This window comes from Dioscorea cayenensis, chromosome 7, assembly GCF_009730915.1.
Source record: "Dioscorea cayenensis subsp. rotundata cultivar TDr96_F1 chromosome 7, TDr96_F1_v2_PseudoChromosome.rev07_lg8_w22 25.fasta, whole genome shotgun sequence".
Taxonomy (NCBI): domain Eukaryota; kingdom Viridiplantae; phylum Streptophyta; class Magnoliopsida; order Dioscoreales; family Dioscoreaceae; genus Dioscorea; species Dioscorea cayenensis.
This window is the reverse complement of record NC_052477.1, coordinates 2,611,812-2,625,193: the sequence shown is the minus strand read 5'-3', so window position 1 is coordinate 2,625,193 and position 13,382 is coordinate 2,611,812. Positions and strand designations below refer to the sequence as shown.

General features: G+C 33.1%; 1 protein-coding gene and 1 long non-coding RNA gene across 2 annotated transcripts; one reads left to right on the top strand and one right to left on the bottom strand.

Moving 5' to 3' along the window:
* Positions 1-4,473: 4,473 nt before the first annotated feature.
* Positions 4,474-5,786, bottom strand: LOC120264290. Its single transcript, XR_005537397.1, has 4 exons — positions 5,611-5,786; positions 5,400-5,493; positions 5,204-5,307; positions 4,474-4,605 (listed from the first exon to the last, which is right to left on the bottom strand). It is a non-coding gene; the product is annotated as an uncharacterized LOC120264290 (long non-coding RNA).
* Positions 5,787-9,532: 3,746 nt separating this feature from the next.
* On the top strand, positions 9,533-11,932 carry LOC120264777 (UPF0496 protein 1-like). The gene is made up of 2 exons (XM_039272608.1): positions 9,533-9,873; positions 11,530-11,932. Exons 1-2 carry the CDS (start codon positions 9,533-9,535, stop codon positions 11,930-11,932), a joined length of 744 nt encoding a protein of 247 aa, XP_039128542.1.
* Positions 11,933-13,382: the final 1,450 nt, after the last annotated feature.

The following is a 13,382-nucleotide window of genomic DNA, read 5'->3' as shown; positions in this document are numbered from 1 at the left end:
ATTATTAATATAAATAAAAACCATCTTGGCTCATTGTCAAACAAATATATATTTATGATCACTTTAAAATTATGATTTTTTTGGTGTTATTTAAATATGTTATTAATATAAATAAAAAACTATCTTGGCTCATTGCCAATCCTAATTCATCACCAATTCATCATCACTAATAAGTAACAAAACCGGATTACCATAGAGATACAAGTTGTAAGGAAGATAAAAAGATTTTTGTATGAAAACAAATCTTTGCAATCCAAACCAATATGTAAATCATACAGAAGTCCTAACCACTTCATTTCATAAAACATACACTATATATCAAGCTTTATTATCCATTGCCTGAGAGTTTTTTAAAAGCTTCATTTCATAAAACAACACACACAACAACGGTCGTAATAAAATACATAAGTCTGATTACATCATCAACATCCATGTTTTTCCAACAACAACAATACAAACACTACATAAAGTTTCCCTGCAACCAAAATACAAAATCAAGTGGAGAACTCATCATCATCATCATCATGAGCCATCATCTTGAACAAAAAATGCCTTTGAACATCACCTGAATTAGCAGGAAAATAAAAGCATCTCAGGGTACCACAAAAGGAAAAAGTGCAGATGACCTAAATAGCTCCCTGGAAAAAGTCTGTTTGAACTTGTTCCTCAAAGAAATCCTCGGCCCAATATTTCCTTAGCTCTTCGTCCTTCGCTAAGAAAGCTATTGCTTTCCTACATCGGCCATTAACTATCCATACGCTCGTTAACTCCGCCTACCAAGATAACTCATACATCTTTTAGTTTTCATGCACTCAAACGAATAAGCTCCTTAGCAAAAATCTAAGTTTCGTGGGACTTATTAGACGATTCTCCCCTCATTATCTCTTTCATTGTGCTATTCATCGCGGCATGTGCTTCCGCTTCGCGGGCATCTTCGCTTTACATTTTTGCTTTCTTTGATCACGTGGAAGATGCCCTCCGGCTCTGCACTCTCGATGCATTGTGTGTTGCAGGTGGACATGTCAACATTGTAATCGGTTTTCCCTCAAAGAACATGCCATCAAAATCATCGAAGTCATGCGATGTACGGCGAGATTCAGCGTTATCATCCAATTGTCTACCAATTTCATCCCCAAATTAGCTGACAAAGACGCCTTCCGGCTGCTTTGGTCATTGCCGCAAATGATCTCTAGCAAGTCATGGTCCTCAATTGGTTTGTTCAAGTAAGGCTCATCTTGTGGATGAATCTGAAATAAATGAAATTCAAGTTCAAATTGTATTGTATTTTGAAATAAATAAATAAATGTACAATGTAAAATAAAATAAATATGAACTAAGCTTGTACCTTCACATAATTCCTATACTCCACCTCACCCATGACTATCATTTTTAGGGTATTGTCCCATCCCATTCCACTCAATTCTTTTAATTTTTTAATCCTTGCCCATCTCTTGCGAAGTGTTCTCAAATGGTTCGTCGCATTTGCATCAGTGACCAATACCCCAAACTCATTCTTGATTGCAGTGATTGCAGCATGAATTGCTTGGGGTTTGAATCCCTTGTCAACTTTCAAGCCTTGCTCCACTTGAGTAGCCAAGAACCTTATGAAAAACCGACTTTCAGCGGTGGTCCATCTTTTGTTGCCACCTGTTTTCCTTGTTGGAGTTCTCATTGATGAGACCTGGCTGTCTTCATTATCCATCCTAGGAAAGGCACATAAGTCAGGTCATTTGGATAGCATAATAATTGAATTTTGTTCATAGAAACACAAGAACGAATTAACAAGTACATCATACACAATCAAATTCGTTTTACAACATGAAAAACAACATAAGGCATGTTATACATATCACAATTCAGTAATACAGAGATATATTTATCTATTTGTTGCCCACATATCACATGCGATACGTTCACGACGTGCCACCCACTCTTGTGTTTCCTCCCTTTGTTCCCTAGAAGTACGCTCTGAGTATGGTTGTTGCGGTACCCATTCTTCCTCAGTGGGTATGAAAATGTCTTCGCCGCCACTTATAATGTAATTATGCAATATACATGCGGCCAAAACTAGTTCAGCTTGAGTTTTGAATGGAAAAAAAGGTATTGACGCGAATATTTTGAAGCGCCCCTTAAGAGAACCAAAAGCTCGCTCAACAAATGTTCGAGCTGATGAGTGACGCATGTTAAAAAGTTCTTTATGATTTGTCGGTGTTCAGGAGCCAAACTCCTTAAGATGGTACCTAACACCCTCAGTATGGGGCTATAAAAACCCGGTCTAGTTACGTATCCCGCATCAACTAAGTAATATTTCCCTATTAACATGATAAAAATTGATAGTTAACAACATTATAATTTTTACCATGTTCCAATTTACTAACCAAAATATGGGAAAACTATAAGAAATTTATACCTTCAGGGACTGATAGACCATTTGGTCTCTCGAGTGCATCACGCAAAACTAGTGCATCATGTGCTGAACCTTCCCATCCAAATGAGGACATACGTAAAAGCGTGAAGTTGAAGTCAGCAGAAGCAAGCACATTTTTGTGGGGTACGCATCCCACTGAATGCCGCGACTTCAGATGTAGGAAGAGAAGCAGGGATGTGAGTCCCATCTAAGGCTCCAATACAATCCTACAATTAAGTAAATAGTAACTATGATTTGGTTACATGATATTAAATTAGTTGAGCAAACCTACTGGTTAGTACCTTGAAATAAGGATATAGGGTGGGTCTCGAAGATATGTATATCGGAGTTTGTGTCATCGGGTGGGAGCACGTACTCATCACGCGAATCTGACCGATCGCATGGAGAACATGATTGAAATACACGCTAACAGATCTCACCGGATCGAGGAAATTATGCTAATAACACGATTACCGTGATTATGTCCTATAGTGTGTAGGAACATAAGCAGTTGCTCCTCGATGGTGATATGCAATGTGTCTCGTAAGACCTTTTTCGCTTTCATTATCGAGCAAAGATTGAAGAAGGTTGATTTGTTCATACGGACCATGTTAATGCTGGTGGTGTCATTTCCATCTACAAGCCTCGTAAGGTATTGTTCTCTAATTTCCCCCCGAGCACGAGTAGGTTCTCTACAAAGTCTACGTCGTTTACTACGCAAAAGCAACGTGACAGCAAAAACTGTGGCAAGGATTATAATGCGTTTGCGTCGACTATGTCGGTTTATGTCATGGCCAGCCATCTATAGATTAAAAGGTATTAATTCAGTTATAAAAGGATGAACATGATTGGTTGTTGCGTATGTATTATTAATGTTTTTATGGCAACCACATATGATGACCTTTTGTAAACAATACTTTTATTAATAACAATAATTACATGATAAAACAGTGCTAAATTAACATGATTGTGTATATGGAGATGAATTAATTAACAACAATCACCATGGAGCAATTTGTTTATTTAACAATCAACAAACCATAATGTATCAACATAATTACCAAAACAAGCAACAAACCAAATGAAAACCAAAGCAAGGATCAACAACATAATTACCAATGCAATCAACAAACCTCCTCGTGAATGTAAAAACAATTTCCTATGTTTATATTAAGAAATAGAACAATACCCTTTCCTTCTCCATTATACTACTTCTCTTCTAAAGTGAGAAAAACATTAAGAAATTGAAATTAATGAAATAAAAATCCACCACAACCTCCTGTGAATGAAAACAAGGAAAACCAATGTGAATGCTCTAACGCAGCCCACCAATTTGCTTACTTTTGTTATGTATCATCAATGATCAGTTTTCATGAGTTAAAGAACTAAATTATGCTTGTAAACATAAAAGCCTTAAAGATCACAAAAATTCCATACTCACCCAATAATTCATCTCATTGATGCAGAATTCTATAATTTTAGCAACGTAACACATATGCTAAATTAACATGATTGTGTATATGGAGATGAATTAATTAACAACAATCACCATGGAAACCAAAGCAATTTGTTTGTTTAACAATCACCAAACCATAATGTATCAACATAATTACCATGCCACATTTTTTCTTGACCAATGTGTAAACTAGAGGACTCACAAGGATAGTTAGATAGCAGAAATTTCAGAAAGAATTGGTTTATTGTGGTAGCTCTATTGGAATAATAAATTGTGAATGAGAGTTAGTGAATAGCTACTGGAATAGAGCAGAGTTCCATAGATAAATTTTTCAGAAGTGTGGGACATTATAACCACAAAGTAAATAGATCAACCAACAGTTAATGAAATTGTCTTCACAATTTCAAAAGTATCAGTAACATGAGCATTCTAGTATTTTTATTGAAAAGAAACTACTAGAGCAGAAATATTTTGGTTTAGAACATTCACAATGCACGTCGACTGCAGAGCAAGCTAGAAATAGATTAAGTAGGAACTCAGAAGGATAATTCACAGTTAAGGAAATAAATTTACAGCTCCATTAGTCATAATACATTCTAAATGATAAGAAATCAGTGTCAATACTTGTGGTCATAAATACATACCTATGATTTAGACGGATATCAAGGTCCTTGGCAAGAGCATTTATTAGAGAATAATAACCTTGCACCATAAGTCCATGGCCACCTGTGAGCACATGTTCCTGCATTTAGAAAGGATCATAAGCTCACAATACATCAATAACCAAAGTTGACTTTGCTTGAGATGTTTTTATTTGTTGATATCTTTAGGATAATAGTGAAGGAGTTCAAAAGTTTTATCACAAGGATCACCAAAGAGATGTTAGATTTCTCCACCATTGTCAACCACGTTGGAGCATTATTCTCTTGAATAAAGGTAACAAATAATGCATGAAAGGGACATCCAAAGATAAGAATGAAAAATTGAGTCATATGTGTGGAAGAGTGAAAGGGATAGTATGCCATGAGAGATGTTATGCATACCTTCTTAATTTCTATCAATAATACACAGCATTCAATAAATAGAATGTAATCAAAAAATCTTATGCTAATGGTGCATACATATCATGTTCCTTCAGAATCAATATTATGTAAACCATATGGAGATGAATTAATTAACAACAATCACCATGGAAACCAAAGCAATTTGTTTGTTTAACAATCAACAAACCATAATGTATCAACATAATTACCAAAACAAGCAACAAACCAAATGAAAACCAAAGCAAGGATGAACAACATAATTTACAGAAGAATCAACAAACCAAATGAAATCAAAACCTAATTAACTCTGTCAGGCATGGATTTCAATGAACTACTTGAGCTTGTAGGCCTCACTGCATCCCTTCCTCCATCTTCCTTTCCTTAATGATCAACAAACTACCCTAATTAACAATAAAAAGAATTAATAAGTAACAATCTGCCCTAAAATAACAATTCGCACACAGGAATCACAAGAGACGGAATCAAGCTTCACCTTTTGCGTGGATTCAATTGCTGGATGGTTGATTTGTTGTCTAGTCCTTCAATGGTTGAAGATCAGCCTAGATCTGAGGACTCTAGCCTTCCTCCTTTTTGAATCACGGTGAGGAAAGCACGACGAAGAGGAAAACAAGCAAGAATACCAAAAAAAAAATCACCAAACCGAGAAAAAAAAAACAAATTCGAAAGAAAAAGGCGAACTTCACCTTTGATGGCTTCGATCCGGTGGTTGGTGATCCGGGGGTCTCGCCCGAAAATCCTAAGAAAATGGCTATGATCCGGCGGCCGGAGTTGAGCTTCGGAGCAACGGTCGTCTCGCCTTTGAGCTCTTCTCCAAGGGTGTGGCGTAATGGCAGCCAAGAGCAACGGGTGTCACGTAAGCCCTTGCAGAAAACTAATCTCGGATTTGGTTTTTACTGGCCGAATCGGTCAGAAACCAAATCAGAATTCTAACACATTAAAGTTGGTCAAAAGTACAGAGATAATGGTCAACGTAAAAACTAAAAAGCAGTAACTAAACACGGATTGAGTCTCATGGTATTTGGAGTTACATGTAACTCCAAATACCATGAAACAAACACCCCCACCAAACGCCCCCTTATAGTATTATCATGGATAAACAACTCATAATCGAGTCTATAACTAAACGCTATGTCACTCTGGCTTTATTTATAAAAACTTTCAGAGGCTTTATTTATAAAATTTTCAAAGGCTCTCACCATTATCATGTGTAAAACCTCGAGAACCAAATTGTTAAAAAAATAAAATAAAAATAAACTAATATTGACATTTCCTACCACTTTGATAAAATTCTAACTCAACAAATACTAAATAATATAAAAATATTGTTGGATATGGGGTGGGTCAAGGCCCATATCTAGTAAAAGTGTAAAACTCAAAATTGAGGGGATGCATGTGTTTCTTAGGATTTTAGTCTCACATCAGGTAAATAATGGAAAAGATTTGCATTTATATATCTCTTATATCTTATTTCATTAAATGTGTAAAGCTAATAAACTAATATTGACATGCTTGTGAAAATCCGAATCTAAATGTGTAAAGCTAGGAGTCACCAACTGGATGGGTTAGTGTACCCAAGCACACCTGGTAAAGAGCCATTCATACCCATACGGAAGGAGGCTACTTCAGTGTTAGGGGACAATGCGCCTAAACTAAGCCAACAGTTCCCATTTTTCGTTTACTCGATTTGCATGAAAATAATTATGTGTGTGTGTTTGCTTAGATTAATTGTTCCAACAAATGAAACATCATATTTATATTTTTAACATTAAATAATTTATAAATTTATTCATTTAATCATAATTTGTTAATATAATTAATAAATTTAGAAATATTTGTTAAAATCTTTTGGGTCATTTGATACGTGGTAATATGAAAACATTACCGTGTAACGCACATCATCACATGTTTCGATGTAATATGAGATTAGAAATGTTACCAAGGAATTTGATAAAAAAAAGTCTATCTTATATTATCAAATAATGACAATTTAAACTAAAATATTTGAATTCTAGTCCTAAAAATGTAATTTTTAATGAAAATGGATTGATAAAAAATTAATTATTATTTTAAAATAGCCCTTTTTTCTTTGCCCTTACAATTTTGCCCTTATTCTTATATTTTTGGACAATTTTATCCTCGATGGCCAATAGAAGTTACCCATGAGGCTATAATTTTATTGCATGCATATAAGTTTCTTTTTGTATTAAATATTTTATTAGATATACTTGGCAATGTATTGAAGATTTTTTTTTTGTAAAATTTAACAATTAATTATCATTTTAAATTTACATTTTATTACTTCTTTTATTTATATTTCAATAATTATGTGAATTGAGTATGTTACATATATATTAATTTTGCTTTGTATTTTTAATTATTATGCTCTATTTCTATTTTAAGTTTGTTGAAAATTTTAAGTTAAAAAATATTTCATAAATTTTAACATTATACAATATTGATTACCATGACTAATGAAATTAATGAAAAATTAAAAATAGTATGAGTTCCCAATCACATATAATTGTATTAAATTACTACTGTATTTCTAATCTCATTTTAGTATGATAATTTTATTACATAGTAATATATCATTACCATGAACTAAACAACTCCTTCATGTTAGACATAAACTTCATTGTAATCCCATACAACTAGTGTGGTATTCAGATAAAAAGTTATTGATTAAATAAATATTAATAATTTATGTGACTGGTCTACAAGTAAGACAATTTTTAAAAATTTATATTTATATTGAACTTTTAATTAAGTGACTAGTTTGTGCCCTATCACCCAGAAGAATGGATTACATACAGATGTTTTTTCACACATGGAAACAAAGCAGGATTCCTAGCACTTTTTCCATCTGACTAGAATAAACCTAAGCAATTCCGCGCCACACTACACACAGATCTTTTAAGTGACAAGTCGGTGCTAATGTCATACACCGAGAAGAATTGAAACTCATTGAAAGGTTTGGATTACATGCAAACAAATCTGAGTTTCCTGCATTTTTCCTTTGGACCAGGATAAGCCTAAACTAATTTCGCGTGCTTCACGCAACCAACCCCATATAAAATGGGTTTAGCTCTAGTCTAATAGTATCTCCTCTCTATTATTTTCCAAAATATATTTAAATGCTTGATAAACATCATATATATTTCTAGTGAAATTTAAATTTGATGGATATCCTCTTTTTATACAGTTATTTAATCATGATGTAACTCTCTTTCAATAAAAATTAATATATGTTAAAAAAAATCTCTTTAATTTTTTAAATTAGAGAATTAATTTTTAAATATGTTTTAACTAAGTTTTTTTACCCTTTGAAAAATAAATCACATATATATATATATATATAAGATGATAGAAATTTTGCATTTAAAAAAATATAAAAAAGAATTGTTGCATAAAATTAAAAAAATAATAAAGTTTTTTTTTGTAAATGGAAAAATTGATCCAATTTATATAGAAGATAACAAAATTTATTATATAAAATTTATGCATCTAAATTTAAAAATATATAATAAAATTATAAATAAATAATTTTTAAAAAAAAATTATTTAATGTTTAAATTGAATCCTTGTAAAAAAAATAAAATATTAATTAAATTTAAATCATGACGGACAAGAGGGGTCTATTATTAAAAAGTCAATGTCAGTCCCTCCGAACGGAAGGGGTCTATAACTAAGATGTCTCTATACGGGTGCACTTTGGTTCATCCTGACACTAAGATGGTTTATTATTTTGTGTAATATGACATCTTTTAGAAAATATTTGATTTTTTAAATAACCGATAACTAAGGGATATATATTATTTATTTAGCTTAAATTATTTTAATGCATTATTAATCAATAACATATTTATTTATTATTTAACTTAATCTTTTGAGTTAAATTTAATTAGTTTAAAATATTAAGAGAGATGGAGATGGATGATAGAAGGAGAGAAAGACAGGGATGAGATGGTGGGATGAGCAGCGTCCCACCAATTTAGAGGGACGCTACTCATCCCATTTTCAGGGATGGGGGCCATCCCCATCCAACCCCATATGGAAACCAAACACTCTGATGGGGGCTGTAGTCTGGATATCTCTTACCTATCCTGAGATATCCAAGACATCAAATACTACCTAAGATGTCTTATTACTTTGTGTAATAAGACATCTTAGTGCCAAGATGTCTTATTACATATGCATATTTCACAATGTAATAAGACAACTTATTACTTTGTCAAAGTGCACCCTGACATTTTGTGTAATAAGATATCTGATTACTTTGTGTAATAAGACACATCTTAGTGACTTATTACAGATGTCTTATTACACAATGTAATAAGACATATTGTGTAATAAGACACATCTTAGTGTCTTATTACAGATGTCTTATTACACAATGTAATAAAACATATTGTGTAATAAGACATCAGATGTCTTATTACACAAAGTAAAAAGATGTCTTATTATTACATTGTGTAATAAGACATCTTGACGCCAAGATGTCTTATTAAACAAAGTAACAAGACATCTTAGTGTCAGGATGCTCCAAAGTGCACCCTTATAACCCCACCCAGGAAAGAGATATAGCTGATCAAGAGAGGAGTGATTATGGGTTCCCCCGGCCATCTTGTTAACGCTAATTATGTGAATGCTTTGCCTAATTATAACCGTGATTCTCTGTTTGACACTGCAGCGAAGCTTTACGGCATCAAGCCTGAAAACGTCTGCTGCGTAATCCAGCTGAAAACCGAGATCTTCGCAGATACCGAACTCTCGGAGTGGCTACGAGACCAGTTGAATGCCACCATGAACACACGTGATGCAATGGATGTTCTTAAATTTAATCTGCATCAAGCCCGGCCCTTGGTTCTCATCTTAAGAGATGGAGATGAAGCTGAAGCTGACCGCGAGGAGACGCTGGAGAAGCTCAATAACTTGAAGACCATGAGGTATAAAAAGAAGGCCTTAATTTCTTTGATTAATTAATACAGCCATTCATGAGGCATTTTTATATATAATTCTTCTCGGTAAATTTCTTTTTCTCCAAGAATCCCATTCATTTGTTTGGTTGTGTACATACTGGGCCGGGAGTTGGGGCCCATTGACAATGTCAACCTTAACCTTCCCCCCTCTCTCTCTCTCTCTCTCTCTCTCTCTCTCTCTCTCTGTGTATCTAATAGGTTCTCTTTCATGTGCATGGTTATTTTGAGATTCTTATACAGATGCTCTCAAAGTTTACTTATTTATTATTTAAAACTATTTTAATATTTTAATATTTTTTTATATATTTTTATGTTTAAAATAAAAATTAAAAACTAAATATACCACGGGTCATGCTAATTCAAACTCTAGGATTGGTGGGCCATTTTGGCCTTAAAAAATTAGAAGACGGGTTGTGTTGTGCCAGCAGGGGCACACTTTAGTGGCTAGCTCACTTTGGGCTAGCGCCGTGCTAAACAGTTTGACACCTCTAGAGATGTATATAGGAAAAAAAACTATTGAAATAATTTATTTGGTGAAATCTTCTATTTATATTTTTGAATTTTATTAAATGGTTTGCACTTCCGTTTGAATTACGAAATAAGAATGGGAGGTGGGGGAATGAGAAAAAGGAAAGAGTGTGAATGAGAATAGGGGAAAGAGGAGGATAATGATAAAGTTGTTTAGTTAGAAAATTGAGAGTTGGAAATGGAAAAAAATAAAAGAGAGAAATACAGTATAATTACACCTATGCCCTTTTATATAAATAAGATGATATTTTACAAAACAATAGCTTATATTTAATAGTAAATAATTATTATAATTATCATTAAATATTTTTAATATATTTAACTATTTTAATTTATTGTTATTAAATATTTCATCTAATTAATATAACTTAAAATAAATTTGTTATTTTAAATAATATATTTACTTATTTATTTTAATTAATTAAAATGAAATATTACAACTAATTGATATAAAGTAACACATGTTTTTATATCAAATAATAAATAAATAACATGTTTTATTGTTATTTATTTTTTTTAATATGTTATTTATTTCTTTTAATTGTAATTAATTATTTTAACTAATTAATATAATTTAACAATTGTTTATTTATTAAATAAATAAATAAAAGATATAATTTATCATTATAAAAGAAGGATGTAAAAATTATTTTATTACTAAAGAGTCCAAATCTCTCTAATTTTGGGAGGATTAAAAATGCCCCACATGCATGCATCTTATTCTCATGCCAACCCACTATTTAAGCATCATAGGTGCATGCTATTCTCACTCCCAAATATGATTTTTTGAGCCAAACGTCCTAAAAAGAATGGAGTTGAAGCATTAGACAGACACACACAAAGCGCGCGCACACACACTCACTGACACACAAAAACGTTCTGATATGTGAGAAATTCCAGCCTATTAGTTTAAAAAGTATTCTGTTTTTATATTATTCTTATGAGTAATTTTATCAACTTAAGTGTAATTTTGTGTTTATTATATTTGTGTATATATATATATACGTTGTGTTTTTTGGGACGACTAAGACTTGGGGCTTGTGACCAAAAGTTTTTATTGAATTAACAGTGAGAGTTAGGCTCTTTTATCTGCAGGTCCATTTTGGAGGGATTTAAGTTGGTGTGCGTCGAGCATGAGAAACTGACGACGGTGTTAGATGGCCTTAGCCGGAGGAAACATAATCTAGATCACAATCTCGGCAGGATCAAAGCCTGGAGGAAGGCATGGAACATAGCTCAGGGGATAGTCAAGTTCGGAGTCACTGTGCTTTCTGTGCTGATCCCGGTGGCAGGGTTGCGGCCAGCTGCCACCGCCGCTAACAACGGAGCCGGTGGGGTGGTAGCGCTTCTCCAGCCCTTGGTAGACTCCCATCTGGCTGGTCAACAGAGCTCATGCGAGGATGAGATAGACCTCATTGAAAAGATCTTGAGCGAAGCTTGCTTCATATTTCATAGGGTCAAGAGCGCCCCGAGGTCTTGTGGAGGAGTTGCAAAATGAGATGGGGCCGTTGGCTCAGTATGCCGAGTCCCTCGCTGGGAAGGATGAGGATGTGGGCATGGTCATGGATCAGATCAAAGGCAAGGCCGGGAAACTGGTGGATATAATCCAGAATTTGGAGGAGGAGGTGGATTGCAGCTGCGTGGATCTCCGCAAAGCTGCGTTGACTCTACTTCAGACTGTCACTGACCAGGTATCTATCAATTGAAGTTAGACAAATGATCTAATTAATTTCTTTAAAAAATATTATTAACCCAAATAAATCACAGTTGTCATATTATATTTATTCATCAGTTTATTGGTAGTCTATACACGAATTATGATGTAGGAAGAGGCAGGGTTGGAAATTTTTAAATTTATAGAGTTTGATGTTAGTTTAAGGATTTCCTAATTTTTAAATTTATAGAATTTGATGTGAGTATAAGGATTTTCTAATTTTTAAATTTATAGAGTTTGATGTTAGTTTAAGGATTTTCTAATTAATGAAGTATTAAAGTTTAGCAACATTAGGATTTAAAGAAGAAGAAGAAAGAATTTAGCAACTATCTCAAATAAAAATAGTATAAAAAACTTCTTGAAATGGTAGGAGTTCTTGGGATACTGTGAAATGTTAAATTAAGGAGTTATATGCATGTATGAATAATTTTTACAATTGTTTATGCATATGTAATATTTTAGAGATAATTGTGTGCATAAGTTATAGTATGGCTAGTGTTTTTGTTTTAATATGGAATACTAAATTGTATACTAAAAATTGTTTTCTTGTGATTGATGAATTCTTTTGTATTTTTTACAAGGTTGGAAATTCTGATCAGCAGGTATCCATTGAGATCCGCACTTAGTAAATGGGTATCAACTCTTCTAGATGACTCGGTTTATGCTTGCTTATTTTGCTTATGTTTGTTTCCGTATTGTGCTTCTGAACTTCTGTACTTATTATTTAAGATTGTGAGTGAATTTTGAAATTGCAATATTGTTATTGTTGTTGCTATTTGTCTTCCCTCAAAGTCTAATGTTCAGTGAATGTCACAACAAATGTGTCTTGTATTACGTGAGCTTATATTTGGTTTAACAGTTCTATATTTAGCTCAAGTTATAATGAGATGAACATATATGAAAACTGGTGCATGCCCATATACAGGACCCTGAAAGCATGGAAGCGTCTAATTTAAACATCACATGTACTGTCATATATATATATGTAAATAACATTTTATTTTCTTATTAATCTTTGATAATCATACATCTATCTATTATTAGAAGTGCAAATGGCAAGCAGAAAGTTGATTTGGTAATTTGATAACCTTTCTGTGGTATCTGACATTGAGAATTTGAAAGTTTTTTTTGAGATAGTTTGAGATCTCTAAAGGAAATGCTGCGATATTTATTAACCCAAAGTATCATCATTGAGAAAATTTCATTCATCCGATATTACTTCCATCAATTAAAT

What these genes read in the sequence shown, in the direction of transcription:
- LOC120264777 (XM_039272608.1), top strand. Translation starts at nt 9,533, where the DNA reads ATGGGTTCCCCCGGCCATCTTGTTAACGCTAATTATGTGAATGCTTTG. An exon ending in AATAACTTGAAGACCATGAG is followed by an intron (nt 9,874 to 11,529) that starts GTATAAAAAGAA and finishes TTTTATCTGCAG; the next exon opens with GTCCATTTTGGAGGGATTTA.